Source organism: Ammospiza caudacuta, chromosome Z (genome assembly GCF_027887145.1).
Source record: "Ammospiza caudacuta isolate bAmmCau1 chromosome Z, bAmmCau1.pri, whole genome shotgun sequence".
NCBI lineage: Eukaryota > Metazoa > Chordata > Aves > Passeriformes > Passerellidae > Ammospiza > Ammospiza caudacuta.
Window position 1 is genome coordinate 51782838 of NC_080632.1, and position 25988 is coordinate 51808825.

The 25988-nt window shown below is 41.2% G+C and overlaps 1 protein-coding gene across 1 annotated transcript; it reads right to left on the bottom strand.

Moving 5' to 3' along the window:
- Positions 1–1701: 1701 nt before the first annotated feature.
- DDX4 (DEAD-box helicase 4) lies at positions 1702–25516 on the bottom strand. The gene is made up of 22 exons (XM_058823611.1): positions 25484–25516; positions 25186–25265; positions 24711–24774; positions 24367–24441; positions 22760–22825; positions 22484–22570; positions 22197–22274; positions 21918–21998; positions 17208–17288; positions 16179–16244; positions 15899–15979; positions 15418–15498; positions 13761–13903; positions 12516–12668; positions 11258–11412; positions 8723–8852; positions 7533–7699; positions 6285–6430; positions 5340–5439; positions 3990–4260; positions 3754–3834; positions 1702–1962 (listed from the first exon to the last, which is right to left on the bottom strand). Exons 2-22 carry the CDS (start codon positions 25243–25245, stop codon positions 1882–1884), a joined length of 2247 nt encoding a protein of 748 aa, XP_058679594.1. The 5' UTR covers positions 25246–25265; positions 25484–25516; the 3' UTR covers positions 1702–1881.
- Between the last annotated feature and the right edge of the window lie 472 nt (positions 25517–25988).

Here is a 25988-nt window from a genome sequence, read left to right on the forward strand (position 1 = left end):
CCTGATTTTCTACCAGGACAACCAGATTCTCCTGAATTAAGAAGGTATTGACAAGGAGTTTTCCAGTAAGTTTTTCAACATGTTCTCCATGTAAGACTACTGGAGTGCAAAAATAAAATAAACAGGCAGCTGACAGTGCACTTCACTCCCCACCCCAACTTCCCTTGGACACGTTTTCCTCCAGCTGAAAATCACACTGAAATATTTTCCAGCAGATTAAGTATTTATTTAAAGAATCACAAAGCTTAAACCAAAACTGAATACTGTATCCTTCTGCAAATATTGCTCTTCAAGTTTTTATTTCTCCTTCCCAACTGACTTGGTCCTTTCAACTCTCACCCTCTCATAAAAAGTAGTAAAGATGACTTTTCATCTTTTGAGTTATTTCAATACTATTCTAGGGACTGGTTTGTTGGCTCCATTTCCTTTATGAGAGCATGCAGCTCTATGCTGTAACAGCCATCTTTTATTTAGCACCTTTCTGTGTAAATGATTATGAAGAATGGGGCCAGAACATTTTATAGAAAATGAGCAGAACTCCCTCTGTTGCCTGACCACAACTCGCAAGTCATAATATGGGAAACAAAGCAAGAAACACCCAGTGGGGTCCTTTAAACAATGCTAAACCAGGTTCCCTTAAAATGTTTGCTCTAGGTTACAAGTGACTCTCTTCTTTGACTTCACAGAAATGGGCATGCTTTATCAGCTTCTTCTAACAGCTACAGTTCACTTGCACGTACTGCAGCCTGACACCAAAAGCACCCTCCACTTAATTGAAATTCAGAATGGATGCAAAAATCTTCAAGGATACTTCTCAGGAAAAGGAGCTATACTGCCCAGAGTATTTCACTCTGAATTATTAACATAAAGCTTAAATACATCCGGCTACTTATGAGCAGCAATTTAAGTATACTGTCCATTCAGCTCACTTTCAAGTACACAATTGAGACTTTACTCCTTTTGCATAATATATCGCAGTAAAATTACAGTCCACAAAATTAACAGTATTTCTCTAACTAGATATTTAAGTAAATAGTTTTCAAAAGATATTCATACAAAGAATGACAGCTCACTTCTCCACAATGAGAGATTCCCTAGTATTGCCTAGTCAGTTCTGATTCTCACTAGCTTGGGTACTATGGCTCCTATGCTGTAAGAAGATTTAGAAGTATTATCTCCCTAGATTTAGTGGGAAGACTGTACAAGACAGTGGTCAGCACTGTGTGCTAAACAGCAAGCCGTGAGAAGCCTGTAAGCTTGTTCAGCTGTGCAAAATGTAATGATCTTGCTCCTTTCTTTGGGCATCCAATGATATGCATCTTTGTAGCACACTGCATTGATAAGAAAAAAAAATTAAATGAAAAAGCGACTTTATGGAAATCTAGAACTGTTAGTGACTGCTTACCTCCTACAGCTTCTACAAGCCTGGGAAAATTCTTGAATATAAGGCACCAAGCTTGTTCTAAGGCAAACTTTTCCACAAGAAATAGCAGAAGTGTATTTGTATCAGTCAAAGCTAAAAACATTCTATTAGATGTAACACAGGGCTCCATCCTTCTCTTCATCCTTTCTCCGTAAAGAACATGTATTTTTCATGTTCATGTGGTGTAACCACTGACCTTTAGTTCCAGTTTGTGAAACTGCAATGACATAGCTGACACAGAAGCAACAATCTCAAACTTTTATTGAAGCGCTGTTTAACCGATCCTTAAATCATCTTAACACAAGATTCAAACTTTTTAACTGACATGCTGCAAAACAAAGTTTAGGTGAACCCTAACATAAATCTCCTTCCCAAACTGGGTCTTCACAAGATTATCTTCTCATGCAACATTTCACTTACAGCAAAACACAATACAAACCAGTCTGGTATAAAGCAGTTTAATCCCATGACTCAATTTCTCTTGCAGAACAGTCCATCTTTACTTCTCCTGCATTCACCTTGCCTCTGCCTCTGTAATTCTAGGAAACACAACAGGTTCTAGTTTAGAATTATTAATACTTTCAATAATTTACTGGTAAATCACCACAAAATAATTTTAGCTTTCTGCATGCACCTATCTCAATGTAATCTGAACACTCAGGAAGTCTTCATCATTAATCTCCTATTTACATGGATTTTTTACCCTGGTGCAAAATTACTGCAGTTTAGCCAACCTCAGATTTTATCACATGTGGGAATAACACTTCCCACAGTTCACATTTCAACTTCTTTTCTTACCCAACACAAATCAGTTCATACAATTGTGGGAAAAAAACTTCCTTTTCCACTACATACTACAGAATGACTGTCTGCATTACCTTCCCAGTAATGCAAATCCTTTTCATCTGGAAAAAGAATAAAGCTCAGTAATCTCTAAGACTGCCTCAAAATAATCATGTAAGATCCTCCAATAGATTCCTCTTTCAAATTCATAATTTGATTATCAAATGGACTTATCAGGAAAAATGGGGCTGATTATAAATGAAGAGTTTGTCAGGCTGACATGTGAAGGTCTCATAATAATTAGAACCTCACATTCTTCAACTCAAGGAGCTGGTGCGCTGTATGTATGTGATACTAAGGGTAGCATTCCAAAAGCAAGCAGACAGATTTCACACAAAAATCTCTTCTATTCTGGACAAAGAGTTACTGGTTACTGGTTACTCAGAGGTTGTGAAGGCCATGGATGGACTTGGACCTGGAAATTATGGATTTGATGAAATGCTGGGAGACACAAAGGCTGGAGACATGCATTTGGAAGCAATCTAGTGAGATCCACCTCTGAAAGCAATCCAGTAAAAAAGCAAAAATAAAGTGTCCTTGAACTAGAATATTTCTTGTAGAATATATAAAAAAGATCCACTGAGTGAAGAGTTACTCTGCAAGAAAAGATTTGTGCAAACATACACAACAGCTGTAATGTGAGGCTGAGAGCTTGAGAAGGAAGCAACGTTTGTGTATCTGACATCCCATGAAATCCCCATACCCCCAGAAAAATGATCTAGTAAAGGGACTAGCCAGCTAGGTAAAAACACCCAAACCATCCAAAGCTTTCAGTAACTACCATATGGGAAGAGATAATGAATGAAAGGAAGATGAGAGCTTGAAGTGAAGCTTCAGACATTGTGTAAGCACTGAGAGCAGTTATTTCTACTATGGTCTCAAAGTACATTTGTAACACCTGGAAGCAACTGATCTGTGATAAAGTTCTTATGGAATCAAGACATGAAGGAAAAGCTTTTAATTTCAAATAGGAGTAAGCACAGAATCTAAAATTACCAACGGCAAGAGCCTAGAAGGTTTCTCCCCAAACCAGCCATGAAGAATTTTCAGAGACCAGACCAGGGCATTTACCTAACTATAATTAACTGAAGTGTTCAATCAACTGAGTTGCTTGACTAAGTGATTCGTAACAAGCAGTAACTGTATAATCAGGAACTATTTGCTCCCACCATACACGTGTAGCACAGAAATTTCTGAACTACAGCTTTTGTTTATGTTTGCATGAATGTTTTCTTCCAGAAGAATCCTGACTTTAGAGATCGACTGCAGCAGCTAGTAAGGGGCCACACTGTAACAGCCCAAGTCAAGCAGCTGGTCTGAAATTAGTTTCAGTAATAGTAATTCTTTGAAGATGCACAACTAAGAAAAGGGACATACAGTCAGAACAATTTCAGTGGCTTTACTGGATATATACCACTAAAGACAGTTTTAAACTGTCTCAGACAAAGTTCTAATAGCCAGGACTTTCAATTAATTTCCAGACCTACCTTTTGGGTATTAACTGGGAGTCGTCCTCCTTCAGTCTCAAAAGCAACTTCTGTCAACCAAACAGGAACTTCCTGCTGAGCCTAAGCAATTAGGAAAACCAATTCAGAGACTTTGACTGCTTTACCAATTCAGACCAAGAGTTCCATAAGTGTACCCAAAATGTCACAGTTGTTCAGTACATTCAAGTGAAATCTTAAAGAACAGAAAAAGTTCAGCACTAAGATCTGAAACTTACATCTGAAAGCACTTTAATTAGAGGTTGTGCAAGATGACCATCTGAATTGTTATCAAAGAAGCCAACCGCTTTCCCTGTATTTCCACAACGACCAGTTCGCCCAATTCGGTGTACATACTCTTCGATGGTGGAAGGAAGATCAAAATTAATGACATGCTGAACGTTTTCAATGTCCAGACCTCTTGCTGCCACTGAGGTTGCCACAAGAACTGGACATTTTCCAGAACGAAAATCCCGAAGAGCTATTTCTCGCTCTCTCTGTTCTCTATCTCTAGAAAAAAAGCAAGGCTGAGAATGGGTATCTCTAAAATTCACAGTATTATTTATGGTACAATTTAAATGGTTCATGTAAAGAAGCTCTTGGGGGGGGGGGGGGGGGGGGGGAGGAAATAGGGACAACGGATGCAAAACAAAAAAAGACCCAAATAACTCATACACTGCCCAGTTTAGGTTTTCTGCATTTTTAACTGAAGAGCAGCAAGACAAGCAAGAACTGGAAATAATTATGCATCAAACTCACTACCTCTCCAAAATAATCCACTTGCTTAACTGATTACAATTTCCTACAGCTTTGCAGCAGGGAGCCAGAATAGCAAAGACAAAGTCTACACAGCCCCCTGCACAGGCCACTTTTCAGATATACTAAAAAACTGTGGCCAGTCAACAGTACAGAATTTGTCTTCTGTTTATCATCGCAACAAGGAAACTAGATTTGCTCTGGTGTTTCCATGTTTGAAGACTATTTACAAATTAACCAGTATTGAACTACAGTGGATCAGAAATCACTCACGTTCTTTATTGTCCAAGCAAGAAAACAAATTAGTAAGCTAACCAGCGCTCTTCAGGATCTTAACATGGGATAGTGATATCTGGTATGCTAAGCTACACTACACAGATATGGCCACTACTCCAGAGAACAGTCATTTTACCTTTGTGAGTTGAAGTTAGGACAGTTACTCAGAAACCAGTAACATTCATGACAGTTCAAAAGATTCCACTGAACCAGTTATTCTACATATACCTCAATTCACACTACAGTAATTTTACTGAAATGTATTAAGAACCTCCTCCCAACACAAGGGGGTTGTGGGTTAGCAATTCAGGCTCACCAAGAATGAAAGGCCAAATCTTCTAGAGAGCTATACTACTTTCACACACCTACAAATCCAACAGCCACAGGATATACACAAACATCCTGCATCTGCTAAGATCCTTTTAGCCCTTCTTCAACCTTGATATTGTGGTGTCTGTCAGAACACACGGCAAGCTAAACTACACAGATATGAGTATGTGAGTCCTCAACAAAAGTTCTTAAAAAACACAGGTGACTTTCACTTTAAAAATACTTACCCATGGATACTAGTGGCTGGTATATTTTCTTGACAAAGAAAGCAAGCAATGAAGTCTGCTTTTTTCTTTGTGTCCACAAAGACCAGAGTTCGTTCATTACCTATGTTGAAGAAAGTTTCAAGCCATTGTAGTTTGAATCATGACAATTTTCACTATTTAGAGTAATCTTATCTAAATTGACACCTAGTGCTTATTTATATTAACACCTAATACAGGCACACATTTTGAATAAAGTCTAAGTATGACTGTAATTTTTTTGCCTATTCTGAGCTAAATAAATTCAATCCATCAATTTCTGTATCAATAGAGAAACTGAGTGAAGACACATACATTGTTTTTCTCCGCAATAAAAAGAGAAAACGAAAATTGTTCCCTCCAACATGCAAGCATTTCCTTTCTACAGCATGTGGCTCAAAGCAGTACATGATCCTGAGCACTGAACGGCAAGACTCCACAGACCATTTTTTGATTCCATACTCACAGTCTTCAGCATTAAAACAAGACGTACAAAACAAATATGGAAAAATCCTAGACACTAATAAAACACAGGCCCAAACATTCACACAATTTTATCACCCCTGTAATCATGAGATAGTATCCCCAGATGCTTAAGTATTGTAAATGATCATAGAAAGCAGAAAGCCATCTGGAAGGTTGTCTAACAGTACTTAATAGAGATGAATGATTGACAAATATTGGGCATTAGATTAGATTCAATTATATTTACAAGTCCTTTCCAACCCAAACTAGCCTATGACTATGAAATACCCCTACACAAATATGCCTAAAAACCTGCAGCTCCCCAATTCTGCTTCAAGCTTCATCAACAGTCTTGTAAAGCATGCAACACACAACAAAATCATACAGCCATAACCCTTCAAACACAATTTTAAAGCCAAGCAAGTTTGACTTCTCTGGTGAACAACTGGCATTAAGTAAAGTTACCTATGCTGTGTAGAATTTCTATCAGTTTATCCCTCTTGAAATACTGAGAAACTTGAAGAATATTTTGCTGAACATCACTACATGCTCCACCCGCATGTCCAACAACAACAAATAAAAAATCAGTTTTCAAAAACTCACAAGCTAGCCTGAAAAAGAGATAAAATTGAACAACCTGAAAAATCTCACGTAATTATTCTTGCTTTAAAAGCACATATTTTCACTTATGTTTAAGCAACATTCACAGATAATATTTTTATCCTCCATTTTGTGAGGAACAATATAAGTAGTCTTATATACATTTTAAAAAAGCCAGAAGAGTCTGCATAATTTGGTCCAGTACATAAACCACACACTGGACTGTGTAAAGTGTGACCAGCAGGTCAAGGGATTCTAGTCTGCCTTTTAAGACCTCAACTGGAGTATTGCATCCAGCTGCGGCATCTTCAGCAGAAGACAGACATGTCAGAAGATTCAGAGAGGCCACAATGATGATCAGAGGACTATACCCCCTCTCCTCTGAATATAAACAGAGAGTTGAGGAGTGGGGATTATTAAGCCTGGAATGACCTTATTACAGCCTTCCAGTACTAGAGGGGGTTTACAAAAAAGAGAAATCATCTACAGAGGCTGATAGGACAGGACAAGTACAGGCTGGACAGAGAATGGATCCCAATTAGACCTGGAGAGAAAGACCTGGGGGTGCTGGCAGATGAGGGGCATGACAAGACCCAGCAACCATACCATCTGTTGAAGACTGCTCCCTTAAGTGAGAGGAACTTTAAAGTTAATGAGTAGTAAACACATAAGATGTATCATAAACCCAACTGTAGAAACTTTAAAACTACTGAAAATAAATACCAATTATCTAAGTAAGACCTGAGTATTATGAATGCTGTTAAGTTGAGCAGTAACTGCTACATGTCATCAGTCAGTGGTGTTATCAGCAACATCACTGGTTTTCAGCTTGCAGAGATGTGGTGGGGGAGGAATAAGAAACCAACGGGGGGAACATGAGGACTTCTGCAGAAGTAGCATTTAAAAGCATTGAGAAAACTTTTCTAAATTGCTTAGGAGTCCCCACCTAAATTAAGCAGTTAATGTTTTAGAGTACCTGCTTAAATTAAGCAATAAATATTAATATCATAGCTTTCAGTATTTCCAAGTCTTTAAAAATAAGGAGTGTTCTTAACTCTTCAGATATTTAGTTCTACACATCTTCAGATTTATTTCTATCTTTATTCTACTCACCTCTGAACTTCTTCAGGGAAAGTGGCACTAAACATTAGTGTTTGGCGTTTCTCTTTTTGTGGCATGTCTGGGAAAGATACCAACTTCTTCATATCTGCACCAAAACCCATATCAAGCATGCGGTCTGCTTCATCTAGCACCAAATATTTCACATTATGCAAGCCAATCTGCAAGTATTTCAGTCAAAGAAAAACACTATTGGTTCACTGACAGTATGCACTTGCAAAATACCCTAATTGCCAAAAATCCACCTTTTACTTATTTCTTTCAAGTTAATAAAAAGTGAAAGTTATCACAATTTGTTTACATCTCAACCTCTACTTAGCCTTTTAATCAGCACAAATTCACACACCACAGTGCTTCAGAACTTGGTTTAGCAATGTAAACACAGAGCTTAGAGACCAACTATAATTCAGCCCATCTCTTTTCAAATTACGCCTTGAGTTTTAGAAAGATTCTCTCATAACCCTCAAAGATTCCCCAAAACCTTTTTTATTCTTCTGAAAAAGAATTACATCAGAAAGCATTACTAAGACTATTACAACTTCACCACTGCTGAACAAGACTATCACTTTTGACTAAAAGCCTGACAACTGCAGAAAACTCATCTCCAGTTTACTACCAAGTGTTTTTCCAAACTTTGTTTGTTCAGTGAATATCACTGAGTCACCACACTAACACAAAGAAATTTGAATATGAATTTATAATGACTGGGGGAAATAAAAAATTCAAATATAGTACTATATAACCTGGAGCTTTTTGTATTTTGGATCAGTGTGAAAATAGTGTGAGATAGCTAAAAAGCCACTGCAGCAAAACAAACAGGACACCAAGTGAAGATCTATTACAGAATATGCCACGAGAACTACATGAAAGTGTTCCGGGTACTTAAGCTATAAAATTTTATTGCCATGACCACTGCAGCCACTTTGATTTAGACTGATATTATCCAGCTGTCTCTGAAAGGAACTGAAGAGATCTAGACTCAGGCTACTCCTTCAAAAACTTCAAGGAATTCAGACAGTCTAAGATAAACATCACTTATATTTCAGTGCCTGTACAAAGGCAGCATACTGATAGAGCCACTGAAAGCCACTCTCTTCTTCCATTAATTTAAAAGAACAAAAACCAGTATTTTGTCTTTTAGTTAAAGGTATTTAAGGAATTCAGATGAAGTGTTAAGATGTTACCTTTCCTCTTCCAATGATGTCTAGAAGCCTTCCTGGAGTGGCACACAGTATATTACAGCCTTGCTTTACCTGACGAATCGAATAGTCTGTCTGTGTACCTCCATAGATCACAACAGGCCTTATACAAGTTCTATCGTGTAGAAAAGGTTTGGATTAATTATGTAAGTAAGCAAACAGTATTGTTTCATCAAAGTTCATATAAAATAATCAGATCTACCACAAATCAGTTTAAGAGTGGTTTAACTCCTTCAGCATACAGCTCAGTCCAAGAACAGTGCTCAAAACCAGAAACCCACTCCAAGTAAGCTTACAGTTCCCCACATACTACGTAACAGAGGCTGCCCAAGTGGCTTGCTAGGAACAAACACTTGATTTGGCCTGCATTCTCCCCTCTCTTCAACTGAGTCTTACTAACAGTAACAGTCAAAAGAGTGTTAAGACTTTATATGGCATCCTCAGAAAAAGCAGAACCACCACTACATATGCCTCTAGAGCTTCAGAAGGAATCTCTGCAGACCTTAAAAGGGGCAAAATAATAAATACACACATTGGCCATACACAGTGTGTGACTCAAGGATTAGACAGCAAATCCACCCAAAGACTACACTACTCTGTGCCCTTCCCACCATGCTTTTTGGTTAGATCAAGTAGATACTCTTCTGTACAAATCCACTTCTCTAAGCAACAACTACCTTACACAGCTCTGAATCATGCTTACAAGCTCATCTTTATCATCTTCTGCTAAGATCTTTACATGTATACAATAAGTATTCTCACACACAAATTCAAATGATCTTTTACTGAAGATACTAATTCAGTTTCATATGCAACAATGCTAATCAGATAAATGTGGTAAATTTTTACCGAAGTTAAATACAATTTTTCAGAAAGCTTTTGTCAAGAATAGACATTCCCTCTGGAATCCCTATTTCAGTATTTATCCATCATTAGTGTATATATATATTTCATATTCCTATTTGCAAATAAATCAAAGGGCCTAAGATCATGAATCTCAACTGTTCAATACACAAGCTCTTCTTTAGACACTACAGAGTCACATCCTGATACTGTTTAACTTATTCTCATTTTTACTACAAATCAGCTGTAAGAGAAACTTTCTAGATTCAAGTGTTATTTTATGATGAAATCATCTGTATCTAGTTTAAAAACAGCATAACAAACAGAATCAGCTACAAAGTTATATAACAGTTTTAGAGATTAAGAAGCTGTTCTTAAGAACCTATTTAGTAAGTAGATAGGTGAACATGATCATTCTTCCTGAAGGCAGACAGCCTCCAAGTGTAAGTTTGCTTGAATAAAAGCAAGTATGATTTACCCCACCAGATTCTGCAGCGATGATGCTCTGCATTTCACCTCCAAACAGTAACAAACCATTATATAACACAGATTTAGTTCTCTTCTGTACACTGGTAAAACCTATTACTTAGTAAAAAGATTAATGACAAATCTAGTACAAATGTACTCTCACACAACATTCAAGGACTTAGCGAGAAGTTTAGATCTCTTGTTCTGTTTTGAAAGCTTGAAGAGTTTCTTTGAGCTCCGACATATCTAAGACCAGAAACATCAGGAGTAGGAGTAATTAGAAACCATCACTGGAAATTAATTAAAGCCCAAAACACTCACTTCCATTTTGCCAAGATGAAAGTAAAGCAAGTATAAATTACGTAAGACAAGCTAAAAAGTTCCTTCGTATTGAATATATGTAGTGCAGGTAGCTCAGTGTGCAGCTGCAGTGCACGCTGCAGACTCATCTCTGGGTGGCAAGAAATCACTGGAGCCCACGCAAAAGACCAGGAACCAGCACTGACCCTTTACTTAACAAAGGCCACATGCACCTGCATCACTAGCCAGGTCACCTGACGCTCAGACTCCGCAGGAGCAAATAACTTAGTAAAAAGACCTCAAAATATTAGGTACATAAACTAAGCATATAAAAAAGCCCTGTGATTCCATTGTTCAGGGGTCCCTTCAGGAGACACTCTGAGCTGTTACAGGTTGCTACAAAACAGTGAAATTACTTGAAGTAAACAGAGGTTTGAGATTCTGCTACGGGAAACCTGGGGTCGCATCAGTGAGGAAACCTCACCTGACTCTGAGTGGTGTGTGTAGAAGTTAAGCTGGGCAGCAAGCAGCTCACTAGAGCCACCCGCTGCAAAGGGAATTTGGTCCCAAGGAGTGACTGTCAGAGTGGCTCCTGAAAGGTCAGACAGGAAAACTTACTTAGCAAGTCTTCTAAGACACTTCACTTTTCTCATCAGTGATAAGCTGAATACTTATCTCCTCTTCAAGGTGGAGTAAGCCTTCCATCCACCCACCCCAGTATCAGAAAGATTACGCACTTAAATCCCTCATCGTATAGTAAGAAACCTGCTAAACTGTACTATAATCTGAACTCAAGTGTTTGTAATTTGATGGGCACAAAAAAAAATTTCAAGTTTTTATGAAAAAAACCAACCACTGCCGATTCAAGCAAAGTAATCATCAATACCAGGCAACAGTGCAAATGCTTACCCATACACGAATTTCCTTGCTTCTAGGAAGATCTGATTTATCAGTTCTCTAGTTGGGGCAGTAATAATACATTCCGGCTCTTGCTGCTCTTTAAAGCTGCTGGCAGTTACACCATCCCTCATCATTTGGGCCACAACTGGTACAAGAAATGCTGCCTGGGGGCGAGGGGGGGGAAAACACAGCAGTATTTGGGCTGTTTAAGATTAAAAGCTTTCATCAGTCCCATAAAAATCTGTGTATCAATCTTAAAGCTTGAGTGATAGTATACATAATGATCAAGAACATCAGACTGCAGAAGGATAGACCTAAATGCACAAGAGAACGTTCAACCTTGTTAACCAGTACGAAAGTAGATCTCTGGATCTTAACAGTCCAGTAACACAGGAACACAATCATGCAGTGGCTAACTTTCCATACAGTTCCATACACGGATTACATACCCTGATAATTAAGTAACCCAAGACCAAAACCTACTAGAATGGCAGATGAGTTTGCAACACAGCTACACCACATCAGCACATTTACTTCCAGATAAGCCTAGATAACCACAAACCTGCATCTGTACAAAACCATTCAGAATATTTAGAGCACAGACTCCGGATGTTTCCCCTTCTGCAAACAGAAGAGGTCTTTCAAAAGAACTACAGAGCTACCTTAAAACTAAGATTCCACACTAAACTAAATAGCAAAAAGTTACATTCATAACCAAACAACCACATCCACCAGCTGTCAGTTGTTACATTTTGGTATATGAGTTTAAAAAGCTGAGACAATTTTCAGCTTAGTATCAATTCTCAGCAGTGGTCCATGATTAAAAGCAAAAAACCATGACAGGTGCACATCAGATTTCATCAAACCAAGTATGACAAACCTGCACACCACAGTTACACTGAGGTCTAATTTTGAAAAAAAAAAAAACAACAAAACGCACACAAAACTCATCCACACATCACAGAAAAATAAAGAAACAAACAAACATGCACACAAAACAAAAACAGTTTCTAGGACTGCCTGCCTATACTTCTGAATCCACATCTGTATCTCTGAAGGCTGGCCTGCTGTACCAAGATACTAGTTTACTAAAATAAAGGATAAAGGCCAAAATGTGACAACCCTATCATCATGCATATCTGCACCTGATACCTGCCACTGCTGTGCAAGTGAAATATCTGGAAAACAAGCAGTCAAGCATGTGAGATGTGGAAGAGTGAGGCATCCATCTGAAAGCTCATGATCAAATACTGCACAAAATGCTTACAGTTTTTCCTGATCCTGTCTGGGCACATGCCATTAAATCCCGTCCTGCCAGTATAATAGGGATGCTATACTTCTGCACTGGAGTAGGTTTAGAGTACCCAGCTTTAGCAATGTTCACAGTTAAAGTATGACACATGTTCGTGTCTGCAAAACTCTGCAAGAGAAAATTATAAATAGTTATTACACAATCACAGAACGCAGAAAGTTTAAAATCCAAAATGCTTACTGTATGATAGAGACATCCAAATACTAAAGTGTGTTAGTAGTAGTAGCTAGTAGTCTCACCAGTCATTTACACTGCCAAGGCTCCAAAAGGTAAAAGCCCCAAAGGTCCCTAAAATCTGCTCATGCTAGCAATTCAAATAACATTGTCTGCAGGACAGTGAATGTTATGAACACTTTCAGCTGGTCTTATTAGTTTTAAGAGAGAATTGCTCAGAAGTTGTATACCTAGATTCAAGCAAGTAAAATCACATAGCATGCTATGAAAAAAACCTGAAATTTGTAACTTCGTTTCATGCAGGAGTTACACATGGTCTCTGTAACACAACCAGTAAGGGTGGCTAAAACAACATTCCTAACCAGGACCAAAAAGCAACACAGGTGACAAAAATCAGTTTAACTTCAGTGAGACCACCTTTCTGAATATGGATGGGAAGAACACCTCTGCATCTTCTCTTTCAACACAGGTACTACTAACCCCTCTCCACTTCTCTCCTCATTCTTTTCCATAAAAAGAGCTTTTGCCTTTTTAAACTGGCCACCCATTATAGATAAACTAAGTTATATGTTAAACAATGAACTGCAAGCACAGAGAATAGGGCTACAAATTACTTTAAAAAAAACCCCTCTGTCTAAACACATACTACCCCAACAGATGTTCATTTACATTTTTGAAGATCCCTCAGTAATTGACTTCAGTAAGGTAATTATACCAGCCTGGCCAGAAACTGTTGCCAAAGACCTCTTTCTTTCAATATCTAAACTGGTATTTTTCCACAATTTAATCACTATTCTTACAATATATCCAGTATTACTTTCTCTGGACCACTTATGTAGTTTGTTAGTTACTGTGAATTCAAATTTTTATCTTTCAAACGGGGAGCACCTCCTTCCAACATCACACTATCTGCAAGATTTGATATTTTTTACTGCAGCTATTTTCATTAGCTGCAAATATTGAACTCACTACACATCATTGTAAATAATGCTTCACATAAACTGTGATAATAACCAGTTCACTAACCATTAATGCTGCTGGAGGGTCCAGTCCTGACACTTCAACAATGTTTTCATCATACTTGTCAAAATTCATTCCTGTCTGGTAACGTGCAAAGATGGCTTGTTCATCATCAGGTGGAGGAGGGGGCACATAAGTCACCTTTGGACCTTAAGAACACAACCACTTAAGTTCAAAAACGGTATAAGGAGAAGTTAAAATAAAACTATTTTAAGTATGAAGCTACTGAAGTTCAGTTCAGTGAAATGTCATCTGGATTTCCCTCCATTTTTCCCATTTTCACCTCCATATGAAGTCAGTCTTGTAAAGCATTCATGTCTCACACTCGCTCAAGGACCCCACTTTCAAGAGGTGATCACAAAAATTAAATTAGGCTCTCCTTCATCATCATCCAGACAGACACATGCTCTTAGAACACAAGGAAGGACATGCTTCCCACACAACAAATTACTCTTTCTGAAAAACCCTCTTTCCACAGATAGATACAACTGTTGCATACCACTGCCCAGAACACTTTTTAACACACTAATACTTTACACTATAGTAATGAAAAAGAATTACTGTTCTGTGTTAAGGATGCAGTTATGTCCACTATAAGCACTAGCATACTGCCTCTATAAAAATTTCAATTCCTAAAAATCATTATTTGAACTGAAAACCTGAAAACATTAGTTGAACTGAGTCAAACAGAGGCAAATCAATTGTTCTTCAGATATTAAGTATCACTTCTGGACAGGTATACTAACCACCGGATCACAGAATGGTTTGAGTTGGAAGGAACCTTGAAGATCATCCATTTCCAACCCCCAGGCCAAAGGATGGACATCATCTTCCCCTAGACCACACTGCTCAAAGCCCAACTGAATGTGGCCTTGAACACTTCCAGGGATGAGAAATCCACAAGCTCTCTGGTCAACCTCTTCCAATGTTTCACTGCAACTCACCCTCTGAGTAAAGAGCCATTTATTCATCTTTTCTACAATGAAGTTTTTTATGGTTATCACACAAAATGTTCTTACATGGAGAATATCAGCCATCCAATGACCATTACACTGGTTTAATCCCATTCCTAATTTGAATTATGGTACTTCTGTGAATAATATATTACTATGCTCTAGGTAGGACAATATACATAGCCAGGTATAGTAGCATCAGTGGCAGAAGAATACAGCAGGACTACAGGGGAAAAATCCCTAGCAAAAAACAAAAAAACCCCAAAAATTAAAACAAAGTTAAATAAGGAGTAAGTGGCCTGTCAGAGCTATACATTGTACTTTTCAGCACTGACAATAAAATATTTCCTCTTACAGAGGGTAGAAGGGTAGAAGTCTAGATCACATCTTTCAAAATTTAGCAAGTTTTTTAAGGCTTACTTTCACCTTTGGGGTCAGCACCTCCGCTTCACTGTGCATTAACCAGCCTCAGCATGACAAAGAAAAAGATTATGTAACATTACAACTTTGAAAAGCCAGTAACTAAAATTCAAATGAGTTACAAACATGTCTTTCCAGGCACACAACCAAGATACCTAGCATTTGCAGAAAGTTCTTAACAGGAAGAAAAATTAGTGACAGTATCTGCCAGAATTAAGAAGGAACTGCTTTGTCACTGATCACCAATGAGGAAATCCATACAGCTCACCCCTGCCACTAAAAAGCCTCACCTGCACCATCTGCGAGTATTCCTCTTTCTCTAGAATCAGGAGTTCCAGACTGAGGTATGTCCCTTTGCCTACCTCTACCACCTATAAGTAACAGATATGTAGCACACAGAGGGTATAAAATTAGTATCATGAAATACTAAAATTGAAGCCAGTACTATTTACTCCAACAAATCTGCAGAGCAACAGTCCCAACAACAACTTCATTAACTCCAACCTGTATTGTATACAATATTCTATATTGTATACAGTATTTTATATTGTCCCAACCTATACTGTACTATACCCAGTAATATTCATTTTTTAAAGAGACCATTGCTATTCCACAACACAGCTGAAGAACAGAACCAGCAGTAGCAGTTCTCAATTCCCCATGCTAGTTCTCATGGAGCAAAAAAAACCCAGGAAGATCATCAAACATACACTGTAGCCATACAAACCACTCAGTATGAAAAAAACACCAAGCCATCAAGCCTATTCTCACCTTGTCCAAAGCCACCGCGAAATCCTTTAAACCCTCTGTTTTGTGTACTAGCACCATCTACAGCGCTGCGTTCTTGAAAACCTGCAACAATACAGCACAGCACGCAGTAACTCACTGTGCTCACTATGCATCAGCACATCGAGTGCCTTTCACCTGGATGAAGAAAATTCACTTCAACACTTTCACTCCTCACTGCTCATTCTCAGGGAACAAGCAAAGCCAGAAAGAAAGGCCAGTGAATGCTGGCATCATACAAACCAGTCAACAAACTTACACTCACCTTGTCCAAATCCTTTAAACCCTCTGTTTTGTGTAATGGCATCTTCTTCAATTCCTTCTTGAAAACCTGCAGTACAGCACAGCACACAAATAACTGATTGCCTAATTCTGATGTGCAGGTCAAGCCCCTTATTTCTGGTAATTGTTCTTCTCAGTCCTTATTTTATTCATATAAAAAGTACAATATAACAAAGTGATTCTCCTAAGTATCTGAAAAAAGAAAGATACTTTTTTGCCAGAAAGCATTTAGCTGTTCTATCATAATGTAAAAATAAAGAGCATCATCTTGTACAGGAACCATGAAGTTCTCCTAGCACAGCATCTGTAGCTTCCTCTCCACCAATGCCTGGTGTATACCAGTGTATCAGTCAGTTTGGTTTTTCCACATCAACAAATAAAAACTACATCTTAAAGACTGACATGTAAGAGACAGTACCTTAAGTATCCATAAATACAAGAGACATTAAACATTGCTCACAAGTTACTTCACAATTGCTGCTAGAGAGTCTACAGCAAAATGGCTCATCCCCGATACCCTGCATCAATGTGCTGCTGTTCTGCTTAGTCAAGTCTAGCATTCCCCTACCACAACAGGCTTCAGTCAAAAAGGTGGGAAAATGGTCTTAATTTTTTTGAAAGAATAGAAACTGTGCTGGTAAAAAAGCAACTTGTTTTTTAACAGAAATTAATTGCTATCATGTATTAAAGATGCTGTTTTATGTCCTCAATGAGTATTACCACAAGGCCTCTGCAACACTTACTAAAAACCATTATTTGAACCAAATATAGTCAAATCAATTGTTCTTCAGATACAAAGGAGCACTTCTGAAATGCATAGAAATGATAGAATGGTTTGGGTTGGAAGGGATCTTAAAGGTCACCTAGTTACAACCTCCCTGCTATGGGCAGAGTTGCCATACTCTACTAGATCACATTGCTCAAAGTCTCAACCAAGCGAAAAATTAGCTACACTCCCACAACTCACCAATGAGGAAATCTGTACAGTTCACCCCCACTACTAAAGTCTCACCTGCACCACCTGTGAGAGTTCCTTTCTCTCTAAAGCTGAGAGTTCCAGACTGAGGTATACCTCTTTGTCCATCTTTGGTACCTGTAACACACAGGCGCATATGGAGTATAAAATCACAGAAACCACAGAATCAGCTAGGTTAGAAAGGACCTTTGAGGTCATCAAGTTTAACCTATGACTGAACACAACTTCATCAACAAAACCATGGCACTGAGTGCCAGGTCCAGGCTTTTCCTAACATCTCCAGGGACAGTAACTCCACCTCCCTGGCAGCTCATTTCAATGCTTCATCACTCTTTCTGTGAAGAACTTCTTTGTGATGTCCTGCCTAAACCTCCCCTGGTGCAGCTTAAGACTATTTCCTCTTGTCTAGTCACCAGCTGCCTGGGAAAATAGGCTGATCCCCACCTGGCTACAACCTCCCTTCAGGCAGTTTAGAGAGTGATAAGGTCTCTCCTAAGCCTCCTTTTCTCCACCTTAAACACACCCAGCTCCCTCCACTGCTCCCTGTAGGACCTGTGCTCCAGACCCTTCATCAGCCCTCTTGCCCTTCCTTGGACTTGCTCCAGCATCTCAAGGTCCTTCCTAAACTGAGGAAACTGGGCCAGTACTCAAGGTGCAGGCTAACCAGTACCAAGTATGAGGGACAATCACAGCCCTGGCCCTCCTGGCCACACTATTGCTGATCCAGACCAGGATGCCATTTGCCTTCTTGACCACACTGAACCACAGAATCACAAAAATTCTAGGTTGGAAGAGACCTTTAAGATCATCGAGTCCAACCCATGTTCTAACACCTCAACTAGATCATGGCACCAAGTGCCACATCCAGTCTTTTTTTAAACTCTTCAAGGGAGGGTGACTCTACCACCTCCCTGGGTAGATGATTCCAGTATTTGACCACTCTTTCTGTAAAATACTTCCTCCTTAATTCTAGCCTGTATCTCCCTTGGCGCAGCTTGAGACTGTGTCCTCTTGTTTTGTCAGTTGTTGCCCAGAGAAAGAAACCAACCCCCAGCTCACCACAGCCACCCTTCAGGAAGTTGAAGAGAGTGATAAGGTCACCCCCGAGTCTCCTTTTCTCCAGGCTGAACAACCCCAGCTCCCTCAGTTGTTCTTCATATGGCTTGTGTTCCAAGCCCCTCACCAGCCTCGTTGCTCTCCTTTGGACACGCTCAAGCATCTCAACGTCCCTCCTAAAGTGAGGGGCCCAGAACCAGATGCAATACTCCAGGTGAGGCCTCACCAGTGCTGAGTACAGGGGCAGAATGACCTCCCTGCTCCTGCTGGCCACACCGTTCCTGATACTGGCCAGGATGCCACTGGCCTTCTTGGCCACCTGGGCACACTGCTGGCTCATGTTCAGCCGACTGCCAACCAGCACCCCCAGGTCCCTTTCCACCTGAGCACTGTCCGGCCACACTGTCCCCAGCTTGTATCATTGCAGGGGGTTATTGTGGCGAAAGTGCAGGACTCGGCACTTGGACTTATTGAACTTCATCCCATTAGATTCTGCCCATCCATCCAACCGTTCCAAGTCCCTCTGCAAAGCCCTCTGTCCCTCTAACAGATCAACACATGTTCCCAGCTTAGTGTCATCTGCAAATTTGCTAATAAAGGACTCTAAACCCTCATCCATGTAATCAATAAAAATATTAAACAGAACTGGCCCCAGCACAGATCCCTGAGGGACACCACTGGTGACTGGTCGCCAGGTCTCTTTCTGCCTGTCTGCTGTCCAGTCACTTTGCCTCATCCTGTAGTGCTGCAGGGCACTGTTGTGACCCAAGGGCAGGATCCAGCACCTGGACTTGTGCAGCGTATGGCTAGATACACTGGGAAAGCCCATCAATCCAGCCTGTTTGGGTCTCTCTGCACAGCCTTCCTGCACTCCAGCAGATCAACATACACACCCAACTTAATGTCATCTGCAAATTTGCTAACAGTAGATTAATCTCCTCATCCTGATCATCAGTAAAGATATTAATCAGGACTGGGCCAAACACAGATCCTCGGGGACACACGTGACTGACTGCTCACCAACTGGATGCAGCACCATTCACAACTCTGTGGGTCCACCTGGCCAGCCAGTTCTTAAGCCAGCACATGACACAAGCCATAAACTGACAGCTTTTCCAGGTATATGCTATGGGAGATAGTGTCAAAGGCTTTGCTAAAGTCCCAGCAGACAATATCCACAGCATTCCCCTCTTCCACTAGGTGGGTCACTTGGTCACAAAAGGAGATCACATTGGTCAGGCAGGACATGCCACTCCAAAAGCCACACTGGCTGGGTCTGATCCCTTGGCCGTACTGTATGTGCCATATAATCACACTCAAGATGATCTGTTCCATAACCTTGTTAGGCACCAAGGGCTGACTGACAGGTCTGTAGTTCCCCAGATGTGACAAGAAGCTGTCCTTCATACACTCCAAGAAGCTCCTAGATTCCATCTCCCTACTGTGCTGAGCTCCCAGGTTTTGGTAGGTTAAAATCTCCTACATGAGATTTTGGTAGCTTAAAATCTCCTACATGAACAAGGGCATAAAGATCTTGACATATCCTCCAGCTGCTTACACAATAATTCATCCATCTCTTCCTCCTAGTTAGGCAGTCTGTAAGACACCCACCACAATGTCAGCCTTGTTGGCCCTTTGCTGATCCTTGCCCATAGGCACACAACCTTATCATCATTAATCATACATTCTGTAGTGTTGAGACTCTCTCTAAAATACAAAGTGAACCCTCCACCTCTTCTCCCTTGTCACTCCCTTTTGAAGAGCAAGCAGATATCCACTGCAACACTCTAGTTGGGTAAGTCATCCCACCACATTTCCATGATGGCTGCTACGTTACAGTTTTCCTCCTGTACGTTTTCCAGCTCCCCTTGTTACCAATGCTGCATGCATCTGTGTGCATGCACTTCAGCTACGCTGGTTTCACTGCTGACTCTGGCTTATCACCCTTAGCCTCCTCTCTAGAAAGCCTGGTTTCATCTGCTTCCCCCTTCAAACCTATTTTAAAGCTCCCTCAATCAGCCCTGCCAACTCTGGCCTAGAATTCTTGTTAGACAGATGGACCCTACGTGACCCAAACAGGCCTGCTGCTGTGAAAATTTCCCCATGATCATAAAAACCAAAATTTGCTGACAGCATCAGCCCTTAAGCGAGTTACTGATAATGCGGGTTCTCCTATTCCTTTCATCATTCATCTCTGCTACTGAAGGATGACAGGAGAGCATCACCTGTGCTCCTGTCCCATGAACCAGTTGAGCCAGAGCCTTGAAGTCATCTTAAAATGCACTGGTGCCCTTCCTATCAAGCTCATAATTGCAGACTTGGACAACCAGCAGTGGGTAATAACCAGAGGGCTGAAGAGGTTAACAGAGTCTCCTGGTGATATCCTGTAGCTAGGCCCCAGGTAGGCAGCAGATTTCCCCTCTGGGGTGGGTCCAGTGAACAGACAGGGCCTTCAGTTCCCTTTAGAAAGGAGTCACCTACTATAACCACCTTTCCTTTCTTCTTAAGGCCTGAGGCTGCGATCCATCTGACAGAGTAAGTACAACTGCATGACCCTCCAGACAGATTTTTTTCTTTTGTATCATCTGCCTGACCCTCTAGATCTAGGGTCTCATACCTATTCTACAAGAGCACCTGGGAAAGCAGAGGGGGTTGGGAGGGACCTCTTTACTCCCCGCCATCTACTATGTCTCCTCCTCCTGCCTGGCAGCAAGAGGGGCAGAGCTCGTCTTACAGTTGGAAGGGCGTTACTCACCCACTCTATTTCTCTTTTGCTTCCTCTAGTACTCCTTAGGCCCTTCCACCTCTTAAGCTCTGCCCTCAGACACAGTAAATCACCTACCTGCTTACACCATAGACAAGGGTTTTTTGCATCATCCTCTGGTACTAACACCAGGCTCAGACACCCCCTGCTGCAGCCAGTGGCCAGGACACTTGCTTCCCTCTTGGGGGAGTTCTGTCTAGGTTAGCAAACCCTTGCTGGTGGCAGCAACAGCCACCACTTTTGACCACTTGTAAATCAGTACTGGATCTAGTAAACAGGGGGTGGGGGGGAACAACAACAACAAAAAAAAACACAGCTGAAATATCACACCAACCTAACACACAACCCATCACCAGGACAATGGCTGCACCCCACCTGCACTAACTGCCACATAAACTGACACACCACAGGTCCCTGTTGTGCCACACCCTCACTGCCCTGCCATGCACCTGTTACTTGCCATGCTACACCCTCTCTGAGAGGCCACACCTCAGTTCGCCCACTCCTGGTCACTAGTGCCCTAGAGCATTTTAAATCACGTGCAAATGGCCTAAACACTGCCCCTCGCTCCCGAACGGCTGGCATGGATGGGGGGGTAGCTGCTTGATCAGCTTTTCTAAATTACACACTAGTATCATGAAATGCTACAACTAAAGCCAGCTATTTGCTCCAACAGAGAAATCTGCAGAGAAACAGTGCCACCAACATCTTCATTAACTCCAACTTATACTGTACTATACCCAAAAATATTCATTTTTTAAAAAGACCATTGCTATTCCACAACACAGCTGAAGAACAGAACCAGTAGTAGCAGTTCTCAATTCCCCATGCTAGTTCTCATGGAGCAAAAAAACCCAGGAAGATCACCAAACACATACAAACCACTCCGTATGGAAAAAACACCAAGCCATCAAGCCTATTCTCACCTTGTCCAAAGCCACCGCGAAATCCTTTAAACCCTCTGTTTTGTGTACTAGCACCATCTACAGCGCTGCGTTCTTGAAAACCTGCAACAATACAGCACAGCACGCAGTAATTCACTGTGCTCACTATGCATCAGCACATCGAGTGCCTTTCACCTGGATGAAGAAAATTCACTTCAACACTTTCACTCCTCACTGCTCATTCTCAGGGAACAAGCAAAGCCAGAAAGAAAGGCCAGTGAATGCTGGCATCATACAAACCAGTCAATGCAACAATCTTACCTTGTCCAAAGGCACTGCGAAATCCTTTAAACCCTCTGTTTTGTGTAACGGCATCTTCTCCATTTCCTGCAAGAAAACCTGCAGCACAACATAACACAAAGTAACACACTTTGCTCAATTTCGCATGTACAGATCAAATGCCATTTATCTGGATGAAGAACAAAAGCCATTTTACTGATTTCACCTTTGTACTGGTAGTTCTTAGGGAGAAAAAAAAGCCCAGGAAGATTATCAAACATACACTGTAGCCATACAAACCACTCAGTATGAAAAAACACCAAACTTACTGTCACCTTGTCCAAAGCCACCGCGAAATCCTTTAAACCCTCTGTTTTGTGTACTAGCACCATCTACAGCGCTGCGTTCTTGAAAACCTGCAACAATACAGCACAGCACGCAGTAACTCACTGTGCTCACTATGCATCAGCACATCGAGTGCCTTTCACCTGGATGAAGAAAATTCACTTCAACACTTTCACTCCTCACTGCTCATTCTCAGGGAACAAGCAAAGCCAGAAAGAAAGGCCAGTGAATGCTGGCATCATACAAACCAGTCAACAAACCTTGTCCAAATCCTTTAAACCCTGTGTTTTGTGTAATGGCATCTTCTTCAATTCCTTCTTGAAAACCTGCAGTACAGCATAGCATACAATCGCTGATGTTTGCCTAATTCTGATGTGCAGGTCAAGCCCCTTATTTTTGGTAACTGTTCTTCTCAGTCCTTGTCTAATGATTTCACAAGAACTTCAATATACAACTGAGTGACTTGCCTAAACATGTGAAAAAAATGAAGACAAGACCTACTTTTTGCCAAGAAGTCTGACACAAATCAGTAGTGCTCTCCTGTACAATTTCAAAAAGTAAATCAAACATTAGGTCATTAAGTATTTGACTTTACATGTGTATATGCTAATCAAGCCACAAACTTCAACTCTTCAGTAAGCACGCAGATCAATTAAGACTTCTGGTTCAAGGGCAACTGACAGCATTTATCCTCCACATTTTTCTTAACAGATACTATAAAGCGGCAATGCCAGTTGCTGCCTGCTATGAAGTGAGAACTTGAAAACATGTCTTTCAGATCTGCAGAGTTCTATTTTTTATTACTCAGAGCCACCTATTCAGTCAGCAGCAAGTTTGTAGCATATTTTTTTTATTTTTAATTTCCTTAGTCATTCTTCTGAGAAAAAAAACACATGCATATGTATAAACATAAGCCATATGCATAACCACGGTATTCCTCATTTTAGACTTAAGTTTTAGGTGTTATCTAAGGCCCAAACAATCACCTTGGATCATTTACTCCTTAGTCCTTATTTTTCAGCTGAACACCTGTTCTATCATATTGTAATGACAAAGAGCATCATCTGATACAGTGATGATGCAGATACACCATCAAGTTCTCCTAGCACAGCATCTACGGCTTCTCTGCCACCACAGCTTGGTGTGTATACCAGTATGTCAGTCAGTTTGGTTCTTCCACATCAGTTAGAGACAAAAAAAATTACACCTTAAGGCCTCATATACAAATGATAGCATTCCAAGCATCCTTAAAAACAACACATCTTAAATACAGCTTACCAGTTACTTCGTAATTGCTGCTGGAGAGCCTACAGCAAAACTGCTTGACATTAGTGCCCTGCACCAAATAAGCCTAGCATTCACCCACCATAACAGGGTTCAACAAAAAGGATGGTACAGAATTTTTTCAAAGAATCAACTGTGCTGTGTTTGACTCGGATAGAGCCAATTTCCTTCACAGCAGCTGGCACGGAGCTGTGCCCTGGATTTGCTGGAAACAGTATTGATAATAAAAAGGATGTTTTCAGCTAGTGCTGAGCAGTGCTCACACTGAATTGGGGCCTTTTCTGCCCCTCACACGAGCACGCCAGCAAGAAGGGGTGAGGGCGCACAAGACAGGATGGGACAGAGCCAGGAAAGCTGATCCCACCCCATGTGGCATCAAGCTTAGCATATAAATCCAGGAAAAGAAGAAGGAAGAGGAAGGCATTTGGAGGGATAGCATTTGACTTCCCAAGCCACGGTCACGCACGACAGAACTCTACTTTCATGGAGCTGAACCTGCGGGCTGATTGAAAGCGGTGAATGGCAAAATTTAATGTATCACACACAATTAGCCATTAGAAATAGAACTACTACTGGAAGTTACCTTTGGCTGCAAAATTTCTTCCTCTACCAAAACTACTCACTGGCTGATGCTGTGAGTTCACAAATTCATCAGTACCTACAATTAGAAAAAAATTAAGTTAAAATTCAAACCTATCTTTGACTCTTTAGTAGTTATATGTTACTATATATTTGCAGTAAATAAAGAAGCACTGACAGTCCAAAATAAAGCCTAATCATTATGTTATCTATATGATTTGATGCTGCTATTCCATGGGGGTCCCATGAAAATATCACAATAGCATTGTATTTTCCTTTAATCCTGTACAATCCTCAAGGCACGAACTCTTCCAAACATCAGTAAAGTCAAAAGAGCCTTTCACATACCAAATGAGTCTACACTTGAATTAAAGACAGGTGAGGTGTCATTTGGTCTCTCAAGCAAGCTAACCTGCAGAAAGACAAAAGGCACAACAACATGACGACTTTAGGCCTAACAAAGCACGTAAATACAAACACATTTCATGCGCTGGAAAGAAGCTGCCCTCTGCATCTTCTGAAAGATGCACTTCACACTAAATGGCATACTGGTTGTATCTGAAAGTTAACAAAAATCACATTATACAAGCTGACATGTCGAGCTCACTTAAGCACGTAACAATCTCTAGTATCCGAACAAAACAGCAGCAAGAAAAACTCCTCTCTTCGGTAACAATGAGCTCCTACGGCTGCCTACCATATTTCCAAACATCCCAACGCCACTGCCCAGCATCCACTCAGGCTGCAGGGACAAGGGTTGGAGGAAAAAGAACTTAGAGAAACAAACATACTCCATCGCCACAGCTGCCCCTTCCACTCGTACCTTCTCAAGGGATGGGAGTAACGCCTCATCCCCTATCTCCGCATTCCAGTCTTCCTCCATGACGCTGCGCCCTGCCAGACCTACTTGCAGGAGACAGAACACATCAGCGCCCGCCTCCCGCCCGGCTTCGGAGCGTACCGCCAAAGAACAGAAAATGGCGACCCGCACCGAGGCTCGCCGACGCCTGCGGGCGGGAGTGAGCGCGCTCGGCCCAGGCGCTGCGCCGGTGGGGATGGAAGAGGTGAAGGTCCAGCCGCGAAAAAGCCCCCCGCTTCCCTCAGGGCAGCCCCTCTCCTACCTCCGTGCCACGGCCGCCAGCACTGCACGCCGACAGAAGATGGCGGGTGGCGCCGAGAGCCCTCAATGCGGCCACATGTACCGCTGCCGCCACGTCAGGTGCCGCGCCCGACGGCCAATGGGCGCGCGGCGCGGGCGGGCCCCGCCCCGGCCCCTCACGTGCGGCCGCTGCGGCGGGAATGGCCCTGCCGAGGCCGGGCGGGCCTGGAGCCGCTGGGCCGCAGGTGGCGCAGGGATCATTTCACTGCCCACCCCTTTTCGAACATTAGCGTCACACCCAACATGTGCTTCTGCTGGAATAATTAAAAAATAAAGGAAAAAAAAAGTTGTGTAAAAGAGGAAAAACAAAACAAAATTAACTCTCCCGGATAACTCAAACTTTAGAACGATACCTCTTTCCCACTGCTTTTTTGTTATACCAGACTAGTAGGAGATAAGAAAGGTAACTGAATTCCTGGCTCAGGACGTGATGCTGGAGCAGAGGAGAACGTGGATTGCACTCCTGT